Source organism: Acyrthosiphon pisum, chromosome A3 (assembly GCF_005508785.2).
Source record: "Acyrthosiphon pisum isolate AL4f chromosome A3, pea_aphid_22Mar2018_4r6ur, whole genome shotgun sequence".
Lineage (NCBI taxonomy): Eukaryota > Metazoa > Arthropoda > Insecta > Hemiptera > Aphididae > Acyrthosiphon > Acyrthosiphon pisum.
In genome coordinates this window covers 6,630,526-6,657,459 of record NC_042496.1, presented here as the reverse complement: position 1 = coordinate 6,657,459, position 26,934 = coordinate 6,630,526, and the positions used below count along the sequence as shown (strand labels likewise).

Below are 26,934 nucleotides of genomic sequence, written 5' to 3'. Positions count from 1 at the left end.
ATATATGCAACCAATACCCGATATATTTGAAATACATCATTTTCAGCATAAACAATGAACCAATATTAAAATATCACCGATACTATCAACCGAAATAATATTATCATTTTACATTTAACTATTACAATTTATAATCAATGCTATTATGCTGATAGATTAGGTTTTTTTTTTTGGTATCGGTTCAAATATCGGTTTTTAAAAAAAAACCGATACCGCCGATATCTAGTATCGGCCCATCCCTAGAAATATTGTTGTCCATCTTTTTTATAATAGGTGATTTTACTCTAAGATTACTAATCATAGAAAAAATGATTCTTCGTAAATGTGTTTTGTCTATGTTGCGCTTTGACTAGAGGGAGGAAACAAATAGTGCGCTGACATCCTTTTAATATATTGAAAGTTAAATATTATTTTGAATTTCAAAAAAATAATTTTTGTTTTAAATTAGGTAAAAAGTTGTCCTTATTTTTTCTTTATAATTGGGATTTTTAATTATAACCTTTCTATATACATATAATATCCAATTACAAAATGAGAAATTTTTAGTGGTATTGACAAATAACATAGGATCAAATGTGATAAAATTCGATAAGTTATGTACTGAAAAAAAAATTTTATCGTTATATCTAATTGTTATTCCAAAATTTTACAAATTTACAAGATCGCCATACTGGAATGTGCTTTTTCTGTCATGACTTAGCAAATCTTTTTACTGGAGTCATACTATTGTTTGTTTATAGTTAATGTTAGAGCAAAAAAAAAAATATGTAGAGGAGAACATAAATTGTGTTGGAGCAAAAAGTTTTTTTATCATGTTTATAAATCTAAAATGAGGCATAAATACTTAAATAGTTCATGTTGTTTGCATGCTTGCATGTGCTAGAGCAATTTATATTCTCCTCTACGAATTCAATAATAAAAATCGTAAAAACGCTTTATATATTCATAATATTTTGTTGAACATTTTTAAAAAACAACATGTAAAGAACGCCTAAATATTTTCATAAAAATATTTTATTTTTGTTAATATATAATTATTTACCATTATTTGTTTTAGATTTAAATCCGCCAGAAGCAACCTTAGTTGCAGCAAATGCATCATTTGCTGATGCAATTTTGCATTATAATCTAATACCACCTGAAACGGAAGTAACAGAGGAAGAATTAAGAATGCTAGGATTGAATCCAGAGGAATTATTTGAGCAGAGCAATGTTCATGATTCATATTATTCCACTTCCAGTAATTATGAGGCTGATAATCATAATATACGTGATGTTAGTAATCTCTTATTATTTCATAATACAGATGAAAGTGAAGATGATGATGGTGCCAGAGTCGGGGTTGATAATTTAGATGATTTTATGCAAGGGATTGATTTTGGCTACCGTGGTCCTTCAAATTTTCCTGTGGTCTTAGCAAACCCACTCTCTGGTTACGCTCGTGATAATGAGTTTGAAAATGAGTATCAAATGTCTGATGATGATGATGAAGATGATAATGAAGATGATAATGAAGTTGATGATGAAGATGATGATACTGGTGGAGAAGAAGAAGAACTTTATTATCAAGATAATGATGAAGATAATGAAAGTTCTGTTTTAAATTGTTATGACCAACGTGAAGATGATGATATACCTAATTGGCCAGCAGATTTTTCTAGTAATAGTTCTAGTGATGAAGAAAGAGAAATTGTTCACGATTCTACATCACATTCTTTTATGAATAGTGAGCAAAGTGATCAAAGTGATCATGCATGGACTATGAATGGCGATGAAATAATAGGTGTTAGTTCTGTTACTGGCTCAAGTTATTCTGAAGATTCTACTGATAGTTCACAGAGCGTTGTCAGTCTGAATGATTCAAATTCGTCTATCAGTACCTCCAGTTCCAGTTCTAGTTCCTCATTTTAAGAAAACAAATGTAAATTCCTCTTTATAATTTTAAAATACAATTTAACTTTTAAATAATATGTAAACAAAACATGCATTGTATTCAAAGTGCCAATTTATATTCATTATACTTATTTTTATTATGAATGAATTATTTATTATAATGTATTAGTATGATAAACATATGTTAATAAATTAAAAATTTAAACATCTAAAAATTAAACAGTAACTTTAATAATATTTAATAATATTTAGTTATAATAATAATCATTACATTTTGTTGATTTACAAACTGTTATAATATATGCTTACTAAGTAAGCAATGGTTTTCTAAATTATTATTTTAATAATGGAAAAAAAGATTATTTCAGTCAAATAAAAAATTGGTAATATTAACATAAAGATATGTGTTTTTACTATTCTTAATTTCAAGTGATAATTAAATCAGAATAAGCACCTGATATGAGTGTTTGAAGTTCAATTTATTATGACATTGGATATACCATATACACCTGTGAATTAACAATTTTCTTTTTTTTTAATTTAAAAAAAAGTAGTAGATACTTTAAATTTTTACTAAATGTTTATTTTATTATGTTATTGGCATGATAATATTTTGACCGAGTTATTTATAAGCATGAAAAATTTTCAATTATTTTTAGTTTCTTTTTAAATTATTGCAAACATATTATGCTTGCTTAACATTTATGTTAATAAGATCTCACATAAGTTTATATTATTAGTTACGACTCAAAAAAAAATACTAAAAATACATAGTGCTATTTTTTTAATTAGCATTTGAATTTTGAAATTCAAAGTTAATACCGCTTCAATTAGTAAATTATTTTGTAGCCAAAAATGAATAAAATTATTGATACTGTTTCTATCATAGACCTATAATTAATAAGTCTATTGTTTCTATGGTAAGTCTAAATTCAGCATTGACTCAAAAGATAACGATTATACATCATATAAAATATATGCTATTATAATAATAATTATTAATTAATATTAATAATATAATAAATGCAATGTTAAGTGGCCTATAAATTAAAAAAATGGAAATTTACTATACTGGTATATTATGTACTGTAGTTCCCAGTAAATAAAATGCCATAATAAAAAATAATTTTTATTAAAATTAGTCTAAATATGCATAGTAACAGCTGTGTATTTACTTTTTAGTTTCATAATTTCACAGAATAGATGTTTATCTTATCCTGGAGGCTAGATCGATAAATTATTCCACAACTATCATAAAAAAAAAACATACAAAATCAAAAAGTCCCAAACCCTTTTCTACCATGCCGCATATGCTTGATTCGAGATGCTCGGATATATTTTTCTGTTTATGCTGATACAGTGATACCCTTTGTTACTTTAAATAAAAAGCTTGAATATTTAATTGATTTAATTGCTTCTTAGAGCAATTAAAAAACATCTTATGTACATTTTAATGAATAACTGATAAATAATGTCATACCTACAAACCTAAGCATTTAAAAGTTAGTTTATTGTGTAAAACTGTAGAAGACGTGTACTTCAAACATTTTATAATTTATATCACCAGTCTGTTTAAATTGATAAATTACCATATATGGGACATAAAAAAAATAATGATTTGGAAATTATATTGAAAAACAAGTTTATCTTATAAACAATTTCTCGCAATACCTAAATCTACAGTAAATGGATTTATTTTTCAGTTTGTTACTGTGGAAAATCGAAACGACAAGTACCGTGCACTCCAGAGAATGCCATGGTAGTATATTACAGCTGTGGAAATCTGTGTGAAAAACAATTATCTTGCAAAAATCACTTATGCCAGAAACTGTGTCATGTTGGTCAATGTGACCCGTGTATAGCTCTATCTGTTAATAGATGTCCTTGTGGAAAACGGCCATTAACAGAAGATGAACTTAGTAACCGTACATTATGCATACAACCGGTACCCACATGTGACCAACCATGTGGAAAACCTCTAGAATGTGGTCCACCAGGTATGTGTTCTATATGAACATGCGTTACAATTTTATTAACTAATTTATTGTATTTATTTGTATAGAAAGTCCGCATCTATGTGGACAAAACTGTCATGAAGGCCCATGTGTTCACTGTGAACTTAAAACCAAATATGTATGTAAATGCGGTAGTAGATCCAAGGAAATAAAATGTAATTCTGTTACCAGTGAATTGACTTGCAAAAAGAAATGTAACAAGGTGAGAGGTATTCTTATAACAACAAACACTCATTATTATTCACCACTGTCAGTTTTTGTCTTTATTTGATAAATGTTCTTATTCAATTTTAAACTCCTTGAATTCCTTCTACAGTTAAAAAAAAAAGTTATAAAGTTTTACAATTTGTGTGTGTGGTTTTTTTTTTTTAATTAATTACCCATAACAGGTAGAAACAACTTTAATATGGCTTTGAATTTTAATATACATAATACACAGTTAAGAATGTATAAAAACATAAAAATTACAGATAATAATATAATGTTTACTTTTAAAAGATATCCCGTGTAAAAATAAATACATATAAAAATTATGCACTGAATATACCTCTTTACATATTATGTTATCTTCTTACCTATTTAATATATACATATGGGGGATGGAGTGGCCGAGCTGCCGTACCGCAGCGTACCGTTGCCGGTTTGAATCTCGACCACAGGCGAGACTCTCTCTGGGCAGGCATCTACAGGTGCCCAATTTGAAATTCTGCCAAACCTAAAAACACAAGTGTTTCAACCAACCATTCCAACCATTCCTCTCCCCCCCCCTACAAAACAATAAAAGACAGGTAACGGCCATAGTTACTATGCTTAAGCTCAATAAAAAAAAAAAATATATACTTACATAGGTATATACATAGTTCTGAATTGATTAACTATATTAACTGAACTGTTAGATATAAATAGGCATGCACATGATTTTTTTTTCGTTTAAAATGTTTATATGTTTGAATGGTCATAATGTATTATAACATAAACATTTTTTGTAATACATTTTACTTGTAATTCAAAATTATAATAATATTTGTAAATAATTATTTTGAAGTAAGTAAACAAATAAAAGTAAAAAAAAAAATTTTTAAGTATGGACGTGTTTATGTCTATGATCAATTATTATTATTTATTGAAATTATATTTTTTGGTTCTTAGATGATGTCTTGCGGAAAACATAGATGTATGGTAGTATGTTGTAATGCACAAGAGCATATATGTACCAGAACTTGTAATGGACTATTAAATTGTCGTCAACATCGTTGTGATCGTGTTTGCCATTCTGGAAGCTGTTCAATGTGCTATGAAGCAAGTAGGTGTAAATATATAATTTATAACCATTTTTATGTGTATGTAACTTATGTAAATATGAAACAACAATCCTAAAATGATTAGGATCCAATTATTTTTTATGATATTATTTTAAACTAACTTATTTAGGTATAACAAACCAATTATATTGTTTACAACATATCTATTTTTTAAAGTTATTCATACAAATTACAGTTTTTCATTTAATTACATGTATTGAGGTATACATTTATATTTATTATTAATGTGATTGAATACAATATAAAAATCAGGTGCTTTGTTGTATATTAGGTTTCTAGAGAGTCACTGTAATGGATGTGTTAAATTTGAATTCAATGATATAAAATCATTGTATACTAAAAATGATTGTAAGTGAAGACGGTCTGTCAGCCTATATTATTACTTAACTATATTTGATGATATTATTGTGATGAAAGTAAAATATTTTACTATTATGCATTGGTACAACAGTAGATTAAATTAATTTTTGCCAAAAATTTTACATTTTAAATGTCATTGTGTGTATAAAATATAATGTTTACCAAAAGTTTCATAATATATCCACTAAAAATATTAAAATTGCGACTAAATAACTAAAACCATTATTCATGGTATTAAAATGTAATTTTGTCCAAATTTGAACTTGAAACGTATATAAAAATAATTGTGTTTATATATTTTTAGATTTGTTAGTTAAAGTTTGAACGGGTGAATATCCAATGTCTAACTACAAACACTAGTAAAAAATTAATTTGACTTTCCAGTAAACTTTTTTTAGTTGGTAAATGTAGGAAAACTTAAGAGATTGTATTACATTTTTAAAGTTTAGGTGTAAATAGAAAACAATTTATAAATTTGAAATTTCTTACTTAAAATAATTAGCCAGTTTTCGTGATTTTGATGAATTGTGTCAACATTTTAATGTCAGACGCTCATAAAAAATTACAGGATTTTTGTACAATTTTTTTTTTCTACTAAGAACAACCTATGGCATGGGTTCTCAACCTTTTGAGGTTCACGCCCCCTTTCAAACTATTTTATGAATTCACGCCTCCCCCCTCACTACTATAAGATTGATGTATGCATAATATTTATATGAAAATTATACTTTAATGTTGGTTATTGGATTAATATGAATACAACTTCAATGACGTTTTTTAACATTAAATTAATTTATTTGCACAAGAAAAAAAAATATTATTATAATTTAAAATTAAAATTATCTATTATTAAATATACAAATCGCTCGGTGTATATCTGCGGCGGCGATGAATACAAAGTCAAATAATAATAAAATATAAAATCGATATGTCATTCCCTCAAAAATATTATTCTCTATATTTTTTGTAATTGGTGACTTTACTCTAAGATTACTTAAACGCATAGAAAAAATAATTTTGCTTAAATATGTTATTGTCTATGTTGCGCATGGGCCAGAGAGAGAAAACGAATAGTGCGCTGACATCCTCTTAAGCCTATAAAGAACTCAAAATAAGTCGCAATATTTCGAAGATGTTATGGGGCATAGGAATTGTTAGTATAGATGTTCAGTGAACATTTCATGTATCAACAGTTATTTTTTTGAGTACATCTATCGATTTTTCGAAAAATGGTCTTACGTAAAAAATTTTAGTTTTTCCTTGTTTTTCTGTTTGTCTTTCATGATGAATTTGAAAGCTATTGGGAATTTTTTACCTTTGACCCCCCAAAGTACCAACATGATTCACTTTTTTACCAGAAAAGATATTGTTGAAACTACAATTCCGAGCATTTTTATTGTCCCAAAAGGTGATAACACAGAAAAAAACACTTCATTGTAAAATCAATACGTTCATCGCTGCACTCAGAATTTAATATAAAGACATCTATTATTTGTATTTATGATATTAAAATGTTGTTTTTGGCCTTTTGCTTACATTACCTGCACTTTTGAAGTCTTATAATAAAACTATGCCTAAATATATATTATTATTTATTTTGTACTTCTCCTTAAACTATTAAGATTATTTTTTTTCCATGTTGCTGTGGTAGGTAATGCTATTTCAGCAGTTTTCGTTTCAAACAATTTTTTTACTAGGTTTAAATATTTATGGAATATCTATACTCCATACAATGTCACAACTAGTTTTCAGGATTATTTCCCTATGGTATAGTTGCTCTCTTTATGCAAAACATTATAAAACATTTATGTATTATAAACCATAATGTTAAGTGAATATTATTAGTATACTATAAAAATTAAAAATAAATTATAAATATAAAATATCAAGGTAGATTTATAAGTTGGATTTCATTCATTTATAATATTGTCTTTGTTTTTTCTATACATACATGTATCTACTGTACTTTATTATATGATCTTTTTAATTGTTATTGATTTATTTTAATAGGTTTTGAAGAGTTGTATTGTCGATGTGGCAATAGTTTTATTTCTCCTCCTGTCAGATGTGGTACTCGTCCACCATTATGTACATTACCTTGTTCACGAGAACACGAATGTGGTCATCCGGCTACTCATATTTGTCACGATGAGGATGAATGTCCTCCATGTATAGCTCTGACTGAAAAATTGTGTTTTGGTGGTCATGAGGTATAAATTACAATACATTAGTCTACAATGTACCACTGTATATTTTTTATTCTGTTTAGCTGCGTTTTGCTATACCATGTCATATAAAAAATGTATCATGCGGAATGCCTTGTGGCATTCCACTTGCTTGCAAAAGACACACTTGTGCCAAGCCATGTCACGCACCACCATGTAATACTGGTCCATGTCGGTTACCATGCAATTTACCAAAATCGGATTGCAGCCATCCATGCTCAAAACCTTGTCATGATGGTTCATGCCCGCCAATAGCATGCAAAATAATGGTAAAACTCTTTTTAATATTATAATAATATAAATATAATTTATAATGATTCTTTCAAGGTGAGTGTTAGCTGTATTTGTGGGAATTTGACAGAATCTAGGATGTGTTCTGACCCTAAAGTGATTGAATATCGTCTCCAAGTTAAAGCACAGTCAATGAGCTTCCTAGATAATATTGTTGACTCATCGCCAATCATAAAATCATATAAAATGTAATTTATTTGTAAACTATTTATAATTCTAGAATAAATGAATTACATTTATAATTTTTAGTCTGGAATGTACAACAGAATGTGCTAAATTAGAACGAAATCGCCGTATTGCCCTTGCACTTCAAATCCGTAATCCAGATTTATCTCCTAATGTCACTCCACGATATTCAGATTTCATGAAAGAATTTGCAAAAAAAGATGCGTCATTCTGTAGTTATGTTCATGAAAAACTTGCTGAATTGGTCACTAATGCTAAACAAGTAAGTGTAATAATTAAATTGTATACAATTTGAGCTCATGAGTAAATTGATATGTTATTAGTCTAAACAAAATTCTCGAAGTCATTCATTTGAAGTAATGAAGTATGAAAAGCGGAAATTGATTCACGAGTACAGTGAACATTTTGGATGCGAATCAGTAGCTTATGACGCTGAACCAAATAGAAATGTTGTGGCTACAGCTCTTAAAGAAAAAGTAATTTTCATTTTCATTGAATATTTATTTTTTTCCAATTTTGTAAATAGTTGTTCATTTAAGAAACTAACAAAATATATATTTTTCACTTTAAATAATTAATAACACTGAATTTTTTATAGTCATGGCTTCCCAATTATAGTGTGGTAGAAGTTGTTCAACGTGAAAGTGGATGTCCACGAGTCAACCCATTTGCAAGTATTCAAAAACGAAATACTATTATTCTGAACAAAAAATTCTAAGTTCATTAAAATATTTATGTTTTAATTTAAAATCTATTAACTTTAAAATTACCTTAATAATTCATACATATTATTATTAATTAAACACAATTTCATAATTTTAAATATTAATTATATAACATTTGTTTTCTTACAGTATCATTTCTATGGGTTACAGATAATTGATTAAAAATTATTTGTTAGTTATTAAATACATAAATGTATTTTGATTCATGTAATGAAGGTTTAAAAGTATTATTTTTTAACCTCTTTTACTACATAAGTTATAGTGATATAGATTATTTAGACAAATAAAAAAGCATTAAATATGATAAATGCTCAATAAAAATGTTTTTTTTATTCCTGTTACTCAAACTACTAAAGCTTAGGAAGGACTGCAGGAGAATAATTATGTGTGATTAGAATGTAACTAAGAGAATATTGATTTTCTAATAATGTTCATTTTAAAGTATTTGCATTGATAATATTGATCAATTACTGAGCGGTTCAATTTAAAAACTCCCTTGAATTTAGGTTCGAAAACCACATTATTATATGTATATTATAATTTTTTATTTCAGCAGTTCCCAAACTTTTTTTTAACTTGCTTACCCCAAAGACGACACCATAAACACCTTGCTGGATAGTGTATTTGGCCTCATATAACTTTTAAACTCTTAAAATAACTACATAGCAGTAAACTCCAAATGTATAAATAAAATAAAACATAAGTAGTACTTGCTAAGTTTATTTCTGCTTTAAAATATTTTTCCGTAGATAACAAAAAGAACTACCGATTCACTAACATCCCATAAGGTCTAATAGCATTTTATGGTATTATTAAGTATGTTCTATTATTTTTGTATAGTTGAATATCAAATTGCAACAGTTAACAGTGCTCCTTTGTCATAATCAGGAAAAAATCTATAATTATCTTAAGACAAAAGTAATCCAATAAAACTTGATGTTGAAAATTAGCACTTTAGCATTTTTCACAGTTCTTCAATTATGAGGTGGTCCTTGGTTTTTGTAAAACCACTTTTTTAACTGAACTCTAGGCCATTGATGTAATTATATAAATTTAAATTTAAATTGGAGGACCACTTAATACCTCAAAAAATGTAAAGTTAAAAATGCTTTGTAAATTCTAATAAACTGAAATCATATTTATGGGTGAAACTGCGTAAGTAGGCCTTAAAAATTGTTTTAAGTTTTTGACCTCTAGAATTCAGTGCAATAAAACACTCGTTTTGAAAAAACCAAAATAAATAAGTACAGGTACTTAATTTTATATTTTATGGTCTAAAATAACAAATATAATGAGTATCAATTCATTTAAAGATAAATCAGATAAATAAAAAGTCTATATAAAACGGGCGGTAGCCAGGTAAAAAGATAGGAGTTATTATTTATATTTTTTGAGTTATGCAATTACCATTGAAATATAATAATAAAAAAAAAAATTTATTTCATTAATTTAACAATAAAAATAATAAAACGCTGTACATATAATATTTTTTTTTTATCACGACCATTATTATCAATAGATTAATATAATTAGTTTCACAATTAAAGTAAGAACGGTATTAATAAAAAAATATACATTTTTGCATAATATGAACTATAAGATAAAAAAATATAATTGACAACAAGTGAAATATTAAAAATTCAAATTATTTCAGTTTATACGAATTATTAAAATATGTTCAGGTAGACAATGAACACAGTTTTATAAATTGGTGGAATATCAGATTTTGATTAATAATAAGTATAATTCACAAAATAAAAAGTTTACTATAAATTATAATACAATCTTTGTTATGCTCAGAATCTAAAATATAGAAATATCACATTTCATTTATCCACCACTAAACGTTACTTAAATACTTTAAAAAATGATGCAACACCATCAGTCTTTGATTTTTTTTTCTTATCTGTATGATTGCTACGTCGTTGTCCTTGAATTGGCATGTACGGAGGAACATCGTCTAATGAAGAAGATAGAGCAGTAGAAGTACCACCTATAAGTTCAATTCATAATTATTTTGCTAAATAAACTAACCAACACACTTACCAAAATTATCTTGTAGTTCTGTTCTTCTTGAACTATATGTCGGATCAATAGCAATAGCAATATTAGAAAGAGGTTCTTGTGTTGTTGATACAACTTCAGATGATTCTTCCAACTGCTGTTGTTTTTTAAGTAATGCTTTTTGTTTTGCTTTTTCGCGAGCTCTCCTCATTCGCGCTTTTTCCTAAAAAAAAAAATTGTACCTGAACTTCCCTCATTTAAAAGTTAGTAAATCTTACTTTTTCTTGTAAAAGCTTAGCCAATTCACAGTCTTGTGTTTCAATAGCAATTAATCTATCCCTATCTTCAATTGACATGGGACGTCCTTCTTGTTCTTGTAGTCGCTTGGCCAATTCCTTGTATTTATTTATTAATAATTATTAATTCATTAAATACTGGATACAAATTTAATAAAAGATTATAATTATTTTGACATACTGTTGCTTACATCTTTAGAATTTGACGAGTGTAACTCTAGTCACGACTATAAATATTAACGTGCACTAAAGACTACACCCGTTAAATGCTATGACTGGATCTAATAATTAATTAATACAATATAAAGAACAAAAAGGAAATACTCACAGCATCTTTTTGCTCTTGAATTCGACGGTTGACCTCTTCTTCATAGTCAATGTCATGCAAAATATCATCAATATCAAACTCAGTATATTCATTGGACTCTACTGTAAAACTTCATAAATTTGATCAATATTTATTTATTTAATTATGGCAATTTGAATCTTAGATTATTACAATTATACATTTGATAAAAGAAATACCTTTTAGTAGATTCTGGTTGACAGTGTTTTTTTAATATTCCTGGTCTACTTCCACCTGAATTTGCAGTAACCCCAATGTCATGGGTATATTTATTTTTTGTTAATTTTTCAGCTAATTCCATAGCAACTTTGAGATCTTTTTCTTCTCTAAAAAAAAATTAATTAAATAAACTGATTTAGTCATAACATAATAGATTATATTATTTAAGAAATAACAGTTATTATGCTAACAATAAAACTTTATGACCACAATGATGTTACAGTAAAAACTGAATTGCTAAAGACTATAGTGCGTTTCATTGTAACTGTGACTCGACGCTAACGCGCCTCGTGGTGTTTTTTCAACAAACCGTTTTTTTGACAAAACCGCCACAAAGTGTGTTAGCGTTGAGTCGCAGTTATAATAAAACGCACTATAACGGATTTTTCCATTGTAGGTAGATTAAAATACATGGGACTATTGTTATTTTCATTGTAGGAAAATTTCTGTCTTACAGGAATTCGTTTATAGGTTTTACTGTACTATCAAAATTCTGGTATAACTAACCCTTATAAGTACTTTTAGATTCTGTTCAATGTATTGATTTTACAATGATTGTTTATTTTATTTTTTTATATTTTGTGTCTGTTTACACGATAAGTAGTCAAAATAATGTTATGATTCTCAACTTAAGTGTGTTTACCGATTGGAAAACTGAATCTAGTTGGTGTATGTATTTAAGAGGTCAAAATTAAAATTTTGATATAACTAAGAAAAATTACTGTATACGCAATTTTCATTTATCATTTTCTATACATACTACACTTTAAAACTTCCTAAATATTTTGACTTATGTTGAGCTATTTTAAAGCTTATAAAATTTTCAATTAATGTACCTAGATAAAACATTTTTCATTGTCAGATAACTTGTAGTTAAAAATTCACATTACAGTGACTCTCTCGACACCTATTGTCCAGCAGACCGTTAACACTTAACCACTTTTTTAAATTTTAAAGAATTTTCCAAATTACTACCTTTTTTTAATATCATTAATATAGCTCAGATAAAGACTAAATGATTACTACAAATCAAAATTTGGTTTTTAGAAATTACCAGTGTTTGGAAGGAACGGATTCCTGGAACGAATTCCTTTTTAAAGAACGGCACAATGAACGAAATTCTTTTTATAAAAAAAGAACGAGAAAATGAACTAGTTTTTTTTTTTAAGGAAAAATAACAAAATTGTTCATTCCTTTCTAGTTCCAATAATTTACACAGATAAGCATGTAAAAATTGAAATTAAGATATATTTTTTTAATGTGTATAATGTATATTCTTAATTGGTGATTGTTATCAAGTATCGACGTTAAGACAATCGACATACGTTAGTCAAAAATTTAATTTTGAAGAAAATCTCAAAATATATAATAATATATTGCACAAACATATAAAATATGTACCTACCTACTTGTAGTATAAATTAAAGAAGTATGCATAATACGAAGAAAAAAAACATTAATGATTAAATAAGAATTTTTATTTTATTTGGAACTAAAAAAGGAACCTGTTCATTTTCCAAAGGAACGAATTCTTTTTTTTTTTAAGGAACAAGGAACAGAATGAATTCCTTTTTATAAGGAACATGCCAAACCCTGAAAATTACATATACAATTTATCATCCACATTCCAAACTTGTACTCACTGTTCTTTGATGAATGCGCCATATCGTTCTTCAGCTTCACGTATTTCACGTTCCTGTTCCTCCTTGGCTGTAGGCAAGTCTTGTCGAACAATAGCATTTCGCGAACGATTGCCACTGTAATGTTCGTCGACTGTAAAACAATTATAAATGTGTTAAATTAAGATAATAAAATGGAATAGCACTCTACAATAATAATAATAACACAATCAACAAATAACATAACTGACCTTCCAACTTTTGTAAATGATACGCCAATGCACCGTCTTCGTGGACCAACCATTCTTTACACACTAGAAAATAATAAAGCAGTTAAAATGACGATCCAATGTAAAAAGCATTTCATCATTAATAATAATAATGATACAAGAACTCCCTCATTCACTCCTACTCCACACTACAGACCCACCACTACACCAAAACAAACGATGATCTAACATACGTAAAAAAAGGTCTAAAAAACATTCCATGAAACGAGTAGGTACCTGCAGAGAGAAGAGCGCGTCAGCAACAACATGAAACATCTATTGTTGATTGTGAATAGACTGTGAGAAAATAATAACGAGAAAAAAACAGTCCTGTATATTATGAGGTTCATTGTAATGGAAAGTCACAATGGTTTCACGCCTGGATGAATAGTAGTGTGCGTGCGTAAGTATGAGTTGTATCAGGTTTACCAACCGGTTAAATTTGAGTGTTTCTCTAAATTATTTAAATTTGTTTTAATAAAAATATGATATAGGTACCTCTACAATTATAGAGAATAATAATTTTAAAAAGAAGACATATGACTATAGCGACATTTAAATCCGTTCCAACGGAAAGAAAAACAGGCATTGGTCATACACTTTTACATAAAATAGCCTCAGTCACAATCACAAATAATATAAAATAATAATAACAATTAATAATATTGTTCAAGCACACGAACGTACGATTGTTTACTAACAAAACTACCTGTTGCTCTGGGGTTGGCAGGTGGTTTTCGGCAATGGGGTGCGGCAGAGGCGGTGCTGTCTCCCTCTTGCTCGAAACGAACAGTGGAAAAAAATAAGCGGGATAAATTCCACGGGTTCGAAAAGTTGCGCACAACCGACAATAGATATTTAATTTTTATTCAAATACGATGAAAATTACGAAAACGGTTTTTGCTACATTATAATAATAATATTATTATTATTCTGTCGCTGTTGGTACATAAGAAAATCTACCTGGCATGCAAGAAACGATATAGATCTAAATAGGTGAGCGGGAATTGAATGATGTAAAAGAACGCACGTTGCCTGTAGACTGCAGAGGTGTATCAGTCGTTGAGCTGCACACTGCACAGAGGCCTGGACTACAACTGTAAATGTAGGAGTCGCATACAATTGTATATCATGAAATATTTACCGAACCGTGCAACTACACCTACGACTACGGTCGCGCAGACGCTAGACGGTGGCCCAATATAATATTAATTTTTTTTTAACCAATATCACGCGTGCGATTACATTTACGATGAAAACGTATATTTTCATAGCGAACGTCTATAATATTATAATATTATGCGTGTGGACTGGGCATATACAATGTACATACATTATTACTACCGAATGTCTATAGATTCACTTCCCACACATCAACCCCTCCGACCGAAGGACCGGCCACCTCGATTCCCCCTTTACACAGCCACGCACCGGTTGTGGCGCTCGACTGTCGACCTGTCTCGCCACCGCTGTCTCTACTTTCAGTTTGGTTTTATTTTTGTCCAAGGAGAAAATCGAAACGAGAGTAGAATTTTGGTAGACCTAATCACAATGTTAACTTTGGCTAAATTATAATTTTATGATCAGTTTTTGATTGTTGAAATCAATAACAGTATAATTATTTATATACATTTTTTACTACTTGGACCATTTTCACCATTACACAATGATATCATATAATATGATAGGTATATTAAAAGTTTAAACACTCGTCAGTCGCCACTAAGGTTTTCAAATTTTCCATAATTCTAAAAAATGTATAGTTGCTACCTTAATTATAATACTTTTCCATTACTCTACAGCCTGACCACTATTTAGGAGGGTTGATACATGTATATTGTATTATGATCATAGACTTATAGAAATAGACGGAACATTAGGTATGATAACGCGTGTAATGCTGGAGCTTGTTACGAGGATCGGGCGCTATAAAGCTATGTATTGGCTGTCATTTCTTACAGTGCCATTTCTCTCACTCTTATGATAAAACTCACACTATCTCTCTTAATCCATTTGGCACGACCACGCCTCCCAGTCCTTGGGTCAAATGTTCAGTCTATTTCTATAAGTCTATGATTATATTAAACAAAAATTACTTTAGAGGAAAAACTCTCACACCTCGTTGATAAGTCGGATTTTGATTATTTTTTATCTAAAAAATGAGAACTTTTTGTAGGTCAAATCAAAGTCCTAATAATTTTACTTTCATTTTATTTTAAATAGTGCTAGAAAAATGCATTTGATAAATAAAAATACTGTGTTTTATTCAAATGCATATTTTAGATTTTATTATTATAATTTTAAAAAAGATAACAGAAAAATTTTCTATTTCTCTAACAAGTTTTGAATACAATTAACTTGCTTTAAAGCACTTTCACGAAACCAATTATTCGCTTCAATGATTGTTGTGGTAAATTAAAGAAAAAATAAATTCTGATAACTTAAAATAATTTTTAAATAAATAGTGAAACCTATAAATGTGTATAAGTCTAGTCTACGTAACACAATACCTATAATATACATATATTTATATATAAATAATAAATCAAGCAAAAGCTGAATAAGAATTTGGGAGTTTATACTATTGATAAGCCTATTATTTTTAAATTAAATTATTAGATCGTACTAGAAATTGTATATAAAATATATTACACATAATTAAAGCAAATATTTTGTTTCATGAATTTATAATAATATACTAGTTATCCTGCCCGACGTTGTCCAGACCAATGATTTGTATTTTTATTAAATATATTTGTACAAAATGTATACAGCCATAATTCTTCTAATTAATAATAATATAACTGATCCCGTACAGTTCGATGCCCGTAAAAAATGTCAACTCTTAAAAAAATTGTGATCGTTCAACTCCTTTTGGGTGTAACTTGCTGTAGTAAATGCAACTCAGCCACTATGTCGGGCGTCGGACAATGTGCGACAGCATATCAAGTAGGCATTGTGTGAAAATTCGATTATACGCATGCTTGATCTGCTTGATTAACTAATGGCAACCAATATACAAATTAAATACTAATTTCTACTAATTATTATTTCTCCTATAACCAATAGTAACCATTTATAAACAAAAATGTCCATATAGTAAATCTCAAAATCCATATTTAAGCACCTCCCCGGGTTGAACCTACCGGCATAGGCACAAATAGCGTTTGAGATTTAGGGGGGGGGCTAATAGGGCCTTACTTTGATAATATTGAATAAGCTTAAAACAAAATGTAGGAAATATTTGGGAGGGCTATGGACATTTTTGGGGGAGCTTAGCTCCTAAAGCCCCCCCTATTTGCGCCTATGTCTACCGGTTCCAATTGTGGTTCTAAATCATCAAATACAAATTATACATCAAACCCTTCCCCGTGATCTATTAGTGAATTTACCATATTAAAATCCGTTGAGTACTTTTCAAGATATGCGCGTACATACAAAAAAAGGACTGATAGGTATATACAAAATGGGACATTATTGAAGTTTTAGTAGGAATCCCACATTTTTTCAAGTAATAATAACATAGCTTACGCTACTCATAGATAATGTACCATTTTAATAGTGAAAGAATTTTTGAAATCAGTCTAGTAGTTTTTAAGATTATTCGTTACAAACATACAAATCTTTCATCTTTATAATACTAGTATAGATTGCCATATTGGATGCAAGTCAATAATAGTGAACAGTAGATGACAGTAGTAGGTACCCAGTGTAGTACAAAATACTTCTAGAGTGTAAGCCAAAGCCCAAAATACATAATATTTTTCATAGATTTATTATTATTATACATTTATATACTTATAGGTACCATCGATTCTATGACGTTATTACGTTAAGGAAAATAGATGTAACTAAACTAACTAATATAATAATTCAGAATTGTTATACATTAAGGATTTAACAGCGAGAATAATATTACCAAAAATCCTAAAGAAATAAAAATGAATATCTTTTATTATTACATCATACAAGAATGGTAGGTAATAGATATATAAATGCAGAATTAATATTTTTTTTAAATCGATCAAATTATAAATTTAATAAATAGGTACGTATTTATTGAGTTTTAAATAATGTTATCAATATTTAAAAAAATGTAATTATCAATATTATAATATATATAATTAGTCATAATTATTTTATTCAGAATAATGGTTACATTAAAAAATTAAAAATAGGTACGCTAACACATGCACGTACAATTTAAAAACCTTACAGGCAGATATACAGAGGCAAATAAAAAGTATACTTAATTGCAATTCATAAAAATGCCAATTCACTGTGATACGTAGGTACAACTTGCGTCGTCTAGTACCAGTCTTTATGACTCTAAATAATATGTAATTAACAGTAACTCCCTTTATTAATTATTAACGAATTCCTGATGTTCTATTTTAATAAATGGTTTAATGAACATTGATAGAAATAAACATACATAAATACAAAATCTAACCAAACATTTACTTAGAAAATTGCACATTCTTCTTTTAAATAAATATTTAATTAATATTTTGTTTTTAGTCAAGGGCCCAATAAAAAAAAAATCGACCGTAAAAACATGCTTACGTATTTCTAATAGTAGGTATTATTAAGTCACGTTGGTCGTAGAAACATGGTTTTGGTATCAGAATCGACATGAGAAGTTGAATTAAAAAAATCGTGAAATAGATTTTTGAAATTTATTTTTAAACTAATTTTATTTGCATTTGAAGTTGGTTGTACATTTATTGTACCTTATAACTTAACCAAGACACGCCCAATACAATATTTGAAAGCATGATATTATAATATTATATGGCTACACTGCGTTTCAAGATTGGTAAAAAATGAGAACGAATTGAGGTTATCGTTCCAAGCCTTAGATTAAAATATTATTATTTTTTAGATATTAAATTTTAATATCAGTTCACAGTTGTAGTTCTCTCTGCCTTTTTTTTTTTTGTTTTGAGTTGTTAATTAATTATAAGTAATTTCAATTTTTTTTATCCAAACAATAAAATTTACAATAACAATTAGATCATGTTAAACTGTTCAACTAAAGCTATTTGTAGCCGAGGATTTACACCAAATGTCATCAGTGTTCGATATAGAAGAGTCAATGTACAGAAACCCAGAAAACCAGATCATTACCGAGCCGTCGTTGAAACAGTTACAAAGCCCAAGTATCCATGGCCAAAACCATCAGATATGACATGGAGTGAAAGATGCCCTAAACCATTCAGTAAAGCACTTAAACAAATAGAAAATAACCCATATGAAAACATTTTGGCTAAAGAACTTAAAGAATTATTTGAGCAGAGTGCAATGGTTGCAATATTTCATAAAAATCCAGTAAAGGGGGAAATTGACTTCAAAACTAGGAAAACTTTTAAAATGGCTGATATGGATCATGTTGTGTATGGTAAAAGCACTTTAAAACTAGCCTTGGCAGAAACAAATTATGCTGCAGTGTTGAATTTATTTCAATCACACAGCTCAATAGTATTTAGTAGTACATCACAAGTACCAAAATTGTTAAAAATTACAAAGAAGATGCCTCACTTAATTTTATTAGCATCCATAGTTGATGGGAAATTATTAAGCAAAAACCAAACAGTAGAATATGGAAACCTAGTAAATATTGAGAACGCCAGATCAAGACTGATTGGTGTAATCGGTCAAGTAAACAATAGGTGTTTGCAGACTATAGGACAGACACAGTTGACAATGGTACGATATTTGGAACAATATGGACAGTCATTAGATGTTAATACAGAAAAAAAATCCACAGAAGAATTAGATTAACTTTAAATATCAAAAAATTGTAACATTGATTTTTGGATAATTTATCAGATTAATTTTCAATAAAATATTTGTAGAAAATTAAAACATGTTCATTTCATAATTATATTGATTAACTAATAATTTAGTCTATTTATAGTTAAAAACCAATCAAGTTTGTCTTAAGGTGTTCATATGTTTATAAAACATTAAACAAGAAACTATTTAATTGAACATATTTATAATAATATTGGTTTTAATTTAAAAATCTAGTATATGAAGCCTAATCTTTGATTCTATAACTATTCCTATTTAAACGAGGTTTATTAACATATCACACTATTGCCTATTAGTACTAAATTTAGTACTAAATTATTAGTACTTAAAATTCAAGTCTATCTAATAGATTTTATTTATTTTTATGGTTAAAAAAAATGATACCGCCACATTTTTATATGTAGGTAGCTTTGTTGCATAGTCGCATGTTCATAAACACAAGAATTCAAGATTTTGATTTGATACATTTTAACATGATAATTATCTACTGGATGCGCACTCGTGAAAAATAATGACATTGTCATTGTTGATATTGATTAATCACACAAAACACATAAGATATTTGGCTTGAAATGGAAAATTGAAACAAAACCAACCAAATATGGTAGTTTTGTTATTCAAAAACCTATTGTTAAACTGTCATCACCACTTGGTAGAGATTTAACTTCGTAGCTTTTGCAAATTTTTAAAACTAAGAACTTGATAACTAAGAACAGAGGCAATTTCTTTTAAGAATTAAAATTTAATTTTCTCAAAATGGTACTTTTGTAAGTCTTCTACTAATGGTGCGATATATATTTGATATTTTTTATTTATTTACTTACACAAATAACAAAGATGTGATAAGTACCTTAGATTTTATATTTTCATAAATTATAACCCTTTATATCATAACAACATGTATTAGTATCAAAAAATCTATATAATATAGGATTTGTATAGTCTGCATTACATAAAAATAAAAGAAAACGTTAAGGTCAGTAGAATACGTTGGAGAGATGTTGAAAAAAATCATAAATAAAAAAGTAAAAATATAACTTCAAAAACTAGAAACAAAATTAAATATATTCATAACAATTTTTACGAACTATTCAAAAATAAATGTAATAATAAACAAATAAGTGACAGTTTTTATATTTATATATTCATATGAGTAGGGGAGAGTGGGGCAGATTTGAATGAAATTCATATTTAATTTTATATTTGATAATTACAATCCGTAGTCTAGATAGTTTTGAATACTATTTGACTCATGAAAACCTTATATATTAAATAACCAATTTAATTTCTAATTATAAAGTTAAGTATATTTTTATTCAAAGGTACCCCACCCAAAACTAGTCTATTCCAGCCATAATATAGGTATTTTAAGAAGGAGGAACCTATAGTACACCATATTACTTACCCTATTAATGAAGATTCAAATCTACCCTTTGCCATAATAGTCAATAATAATAGTAATATAAATTTTAATAATTATAAATAATGCATGTACATTAAATATATTACTAGGCAGCAATATTTTGAATAGGTATATTTAATTCTAAACTTATGATTTTGAATTTTAGTTTCCAAAATGTTCTTAAGGAAACAAATATTTTTTTTTTAAAAAAGCCGTAAAATCACATAATCATTTTTGTTTATCACAAAATTTTTCAAAAATGCCTGATAATCACATATGGTATACAAAACCAACTTATTATTATTATTTTATTATTTTTATTAATAATGTAAATAATCTGTAACAAATTATATTAGACAAATTCAAATGTACCCCGCATTCAAATCTGCCCCACTCTCCCCTACCTAGTTAACTATTGCATCATTCAAATTCTCATTGATTAAATCATCGGGCATGATAATAAATAACAATATAATAATATTTAGATAATATTACATCGGGAATAAGTACTTTGTAAAATAAAAACGGCAAAACGCATCTCATAACACAACAGTAACCCTCACCACCAAGGACATGTATGAAAATATTTTGTGCTATACCTACTGATAATATGTCCTATTTTCCTTCTACCAATACCCGCCAACCCATATTTAAGGTGTTAACTGAGCAACACTAGTGTCCTCGTATATCTTATCAATTTATGTCACATAAACTGACTATGAATACAAACATTGGACATTTTTACAAGGCTGAGCAAGTTAACAATTTTTTTTAACTCGTTAAGTTAAAAGTTAACTTTGAAAAAAAAGTAATTTAACTTTTTGTAAAGTTAAAATTTGCTAATTTGCAAAAATAAAAAATTCCAGACACATAATATGGTTTATTAGATAGTTTTTTGTTACGTTCAAGAAAATTACTGGGGAAATTTAAAATGATACATCAAAGTAAAAACATATTTAAAAATTTGCATTATTCTTCGAACAAAAATTAACTTAATTTAGATATTTTGAAATAAAATTACCTAACTTGAAATTAACACGTTAATCTTGAAAAAAAAGTAACTTATTAAGTTAAAAGTTAATTTGAAAAAAAAGTAACGAGTTAATTATCTTAACGTTTTAACTTAATTTTAACTTTGAACTCGTTAATGCCCAGCCTTGCATTTTTACATTCAAATTTGTAAAATAAATATTTTTAGGGGGTAGACATTGTCGCATTATCTCCTATGACGCTTTGCCACCGCTTATTCCATTTGAAAAGTTGTAAAAAATGTTAACTAATGAGTTGAAAGAAACACAGAAACTATATTTTAATAATGTTTACATTACAAGTAATCCATGTTAAACAAAACTGTAATGAATCTAGCTGTAGAGTTATAACCCAAGCAATCTTTATCATTTATCATAATTTACTATTAATATAATATCACAGATTATATGGTGACCAGCTATAAGTAAAGTCTGTAATGATAATGTTGCCAGATTTAAAAATTTAATTCAGAATACAGGTCTAAGAAAATAAAGTACATTGTGTCTATATAATGTTGTCAGTCCCACCTTTTAATATTATATTACATCCTACAAAAGTTTCTTAAATCATTGAATATAAGGATCTTCATTTTGGTGAGAGATGAATTAATTTTAATATATAATTTCTACATTTTAATTTTTATACTTAAAACAAGTAAATAATATGTACCTTTTTATATGAAAAAAAATCTTAAGGTATGGGATATTTTTTAGAAACTGAACATTTTTATGTCTCAAATAGTTATTGAGAATAACGGGACAAAAAGCTTAGAAATACAGGACAATCCCATATTAATTAAATACAACATCTGTTCAACCTTAAGTAATTAATAGTCATATCCCTTAATGCCTAGTTGCATAACCAATCACTAAAAATTGAATGAATCAATAGTGAGCTAATTGTCCCTTAAACATAATTTAATGTTCCATTCAATTTTAGTGAATCATTGAATTAATCAATTTTGAATTCAACCCCCATAAATAATAATCTAAAAAATATATTAACAGAAATAATAATAATACAGGAATTGGATATTCTATTAAGTAAATAACCTAATTAAAGAAAAGACAGTACAATATTATTAAAAATTTACAATTATAAAGATTTGAGACTCTTTTAGGCATGTTCAAACTCTAATTCTATTAAATTAATTTTAAGCATTATGTAATAATTAAATAATATATATATTACATACCTATATATATTTTATATTATTCATACCTTATTTGTCATTTGGTTATTTGTACTATTTAATTTATTTTATTCTTAACGTAACAGTAATAATTGTTTTTGTATATAGGTAGGCGCCTTTTTATATTTTATTCTTATATTTAGAACCAACAATGTTAAAGGAACTATTTCATAGTACTTTACTATTTGGTATGTAGGTACCTACTACCTAATTCCTAATAATTTATGAAATATCGGTACTCGTTAATATGCTTACAAAACTACAACCAAATTAAATTATCCCAAGACTGAATTGATTTGGTATGACTAAAAAATAAATACGGTGAAACCTAGATTATTCGAATCAGTTGGGGAGAAAAAAATTTTAGTTATCGAAAAACTTGTATGTACTTATTGAAATGACTAGGCCAAGACATTCCTTTGAGTTACCGAAAATTTGACTAATAGATGTTTGAGACTTTAATTTATCGAGGTCCCACTGTACTTTAAATACATGCATAGGCTCAAATAACGAGGGGCTAGAGGGTGAGATAAGCCCAAAAAAAAACTTAAAATGTTCATACCACATGGAATACCTATATGAAAAAAATTTCATACCTACATCAAAATCTTCAGCTCTCCTAAATCTCCACAGTAATCATTGCGCCAGTAAATATATATACAAGTGCTTGACAAGATAAACAAATTCAGATTGTTATCAACTATCAGACTCAAAATGTATTAATTCGAAAAAAAATTCATAAAACAAATTGGATTTACTGATTAGTGTCTTTGCTACTATATAAGTGACGCGAGAAAATACGTCGGAAAATACCAACAGAATTAAGTCACTAAACGTGACCAGAAATTGACCATAACCATAAGTAGAATGCAGCGATATTGAAAAACGATAGAAGAATATTTGTGCCGTTGCGCCAAAATGAAATTACGTCCCTGCCCACACTTAACAATGACTTGCTAAGCGCTATGCAGTCATGCAAAATGCAGAATATGTGGTACAACACCCCGGGCTAATCGAACACCACGACACTGCAGTGAAAGTGACCCAAAACACAACCAACCACTTTCTTTCTCCGACGAATTTAGGATAATATTTATTATTTAAAGAATCATACAAACAAGATAGAGATCTTTGGCCTACATTTCAAGTGCGTGAATGAACTACTATCTAAACCTACGTAAACATCAACAAATAAAAATGTAATAATAAGAATAATATAGTACCCGAGTTGACCTTTCCAGGTTTGGGCAACGTGTCGCTGGTGGCCTTCTTCCTAATGTTGTCCCCCATGGATCCGACGCCGCCAAATCCAAACTGACAATGCATAGCCGGCCGTCACTCAGTGTCGCGTCACGGCGCTATGTTTGCTGGCGGCATCGGAAACCATTTTGTCGTTTGTCGTCGTCGTCGTCGACTGTCGAGAACTACACACACCGGTAAACCAGTTGGCAGTGGTTGTGGGACTGTGGGAGACAGGAGGCAGTCGCGACCGTCGGTGGACGAACGCTCTGGTGACGCGAGTCCTTAGCTGCTGTTGCCCGCTGCTCCAATGCTCCGTCAGTTTCCGGTGACGAATGTCGAATGGTGATAGTGATCACTGGCCGTCTGCCCACGAATGAATCAGTGGCGTATTTGGTCATGTTTTGTGGGAGGGGGGATTGAAACATTTTCCCCCTCCAGCCACACCAATAAAAAACAAACAAAAAATGTTGGTTTTTATCATATTAAGCACTTCTCAGTACAACCATTGTGATCTGCATATAATGTAAAATTGTGAAGTACCTACATATATTAACTGCATCATAAATATTACATACTTTTAATAGTAATGTAGATTCGTAAAATAATCTGCGTGGACTCAAAATACTCAAAATAACTTCAAAAGGTTATAACTTTGAAAATAAGTTCGACCGATAAATTCTGATTACATCTTTGTTCTTAACTCGATGAAATAGAAATCTACATGGGATACCGAAAAATTTCCGAAATTTGCTTGGGAACTAACCTGCATTGTTATGCAGTAATGCAGTATACTGTATTTCAATACATTTGTGCAATACATGTGTAATACTAGTGTTGTTATCTTAGATCATAATATTATAGTAGGTATATGATCCATAGAGTAAATAATATTATCTAAGGTTATTACGAAGTTATGCACTTATGCGTACACTGCTAGCATAGGGATAGGGGAGTCAGGTTTTTATAGTACTTAAGTAATATAATAGCTATAACTATAAATAATAATATTTATAGTTAAATACTTAAATATTAAATAAGTACCTAAATATCGTTTGCGAGTTCTAAAAAAGTCATGGGGGATATACGACACTCAAATCCCCCTCTTTACGCTACTGGAACGGATCATAATAGGAACAATTTCTCATTGTCCATACTCCATAACGTTAATACGTCGTCATCAAGCCGTTTATCATTATTTTGTAATTATTGGAAGTAATGTACTTTAGATATAACAGATCCAGCGTGACATCTGTCCCCCGCGTCATGTTTTATTCTTAATATAGAATAACGAAAATGTAGCCTTTAGGTAATAGGTATTATTGTATTAACTATTAAGTAGGTAATTGTTCAACAAGACTCAACAGTTGTAGACGGTACGCTGTTGCTGTTTTTCTGCTAGTATTATTCAAGTAAGTAATAGACTAATAAATAATAATTATGTATCGTTGTGAAGTTAGTGATGCCAAGTATGTTTCAGAATCTGAGTTTTATAAACACTAACGTACTAACCATAATGAATTTATTTCTCTCTAAAATACTAAAAATGTTTACTTTTGTAATAATTGTGATATTCAATTTTATGTAAAAAAAAAATGTAATCTAGCACTTCAAATGTCATGTACAACAAACATTTTGTGGTTTAAAAAATAAACATTGTATATTCATTAGAACATTGTCTGAAATCATTTTATACCTTGATTGACTGGATATATTTTACATTTAAAATATTTTCATGAAAAGAAAATTGAAACTAAAGTGTTAAATTTTGATACAATGGAAGGTAATATTGTAATATTGCTAGCAGAACATACGTCAATAATAGTACTATGTATATTTTAATATATATAATAACAAATAATTTAATCAGAAGTTATTTTTATTTTAGATTCTGAGTGGAACGATGAATGTATTGATTTTACAATGATGTGTTTTTTTTTTTATTTTTTTATTTTTTTAGATTCTGAGTGGAACGATGAATGTATTGATTTTACAATGATGTGTGTTTTTTTTCATTTTTATTTTATTTTTATTTTTATTTATTTATTTATTTTTTTTTTTTGTGTCCGTGTACACGATAAGTAGTCGAAATAATGCTATGATTTTCAACTTCAGTATCTTGTTCGATCAGAAAATGAATATCGTTGGTGCATTGGGAAGATCAAAATTTAAATTTCTAAGTTAGGGAAATTAGTTCAAAAGCGCCGGGAAAAATAAAAGAAAAATTAAGGAAAAACGGGAATTTTTACGCAAAATCTGTTTTCGAGGAAATCGATTTTGGTTTTTGGTGTAACTTTTAAACAAATGACCGTAGTACATGAAATTTTCAATGGTTGTTTATATTTCCATTTTCTATACACGATAACATTTTCAAATATTTTGATTTATTTTGAACTGTTTAGAGACATTTTCATTTTCCATTTTTTTTTATTTTTTTTCTAAAATATCAATAAAATTTTATTTGTTGGATAAAAAAGCTTGAAAA

At 28.3% G+C, this 26,934-nt stretch overlaps 3 protein-coding genes and 1 non-coding gene across 7 annotated transcripts in view; 2 read left to right on the top strand and 2 right to left on the bottom strand.

Moving 5' to 3' along the window:
• LOC100159008 (protein shuttle craft) overlaps positions 1-9,228 on the top strand; it is a 16,340-nt gene extending 7,112 nt beyond the window's left edge. For all 3 annotated transcript variants that reach the window (XM_008187265.3, XM_008187266.3, XM_029491757.1), the window contains 9 exons: positions 3,597-3,890; positions 3,956-4,110; positions 5,058-5,211; positions 7,601-7,800; positions 7,860-8,084; positions 8,143-8,294; positions 8,356-8,554; positions 8,616-8,768; positions 8,891-9,228. In XM_008187265.3, the coding sequence (XP_008185487.1) occupies positions 3,597-3,890; positions 3,956-4,110; positions 5,058-5,211; positions 7,601-7,800; positions 7,860-8,084; positions 8,143-8,294; positions 8,356-8,554; positions 8,616-8,768; positions 8,891-9,010 (1,652 nt within the window). In that variant the 3' untranslated portion in view covers positions 9,011-9,228. The remainder of the gene's footprint in view (positions 1-3,596; positions 3,891-3,955; positions 4,111-5,057; positions 5,212-7,600; positions 7,801-7,859; positions 8,085-8,142; positions 8,295-8,355; positions 8,555-8,615; positions 8,769-8,890) is intronic.
• A 1,034-nt stretch (positions 9,229-10,262) lies between these two features.
• On the bottom strand, positions 10,263-24,848 carry LOC100161059 (coiled-coil domain-containing protein 50). 2 transcript variants are annotated; one of them, XM_003246115.4, is made up of 8 exons: positions 24,434-24,848; positions 13,753-13,815; positions 13,526-13,655; positions 11,843-11,989; positions 11,646-11,754; positions 11,300-11,416; positions 11,064-11,244; positions 10,263-10,977 (listed from the first exon to the last, which is right to left on the bottom strand). In XM_003246115.4, exons 1-8 carry the CDS (start codon positions 24,534-24,536, stop codon positions 10,865-10,867), a joined length of 963 nt encoding a protein of 320 aa, XP_003246163.1. In that variant the 5' UTR covers positions 24,537-24,848; the 3' UTR covers positions 10,263-10,864. The 2 variants fall into 2 exon arrangements, with proteins under 2 accessions (XP_003246163.1, XP_001945945.1); XM_001945910.5 differs by having other exon boundaries at positions 10,263-11,010; positions 24,434-24,833.
• Mir996 (microRNA mir-996) lies at positions 11,521-11,580 on the bottom strand. The gene has a single exon (NR_040172.1). It is a non-coding gene; the product is annotated as a microRNA mir-996 (primary transcript).
• Positions 18,631-19,768, top strand: LOC100568480 (39S ribosomal protein L10, mitochondrial). Its single transcript, NM_001326669.1, is given in 1 exon segment — positions 18,631-19,768. A coding segment is annotated over 1 exon segment (765 nt). The 5' UTR covers positions 18,631-18,789; the 3' UTR covers positions 19,555-19,768.
• Positions 24,849-26,934: the final 2,086 nt, after the last annotated feature.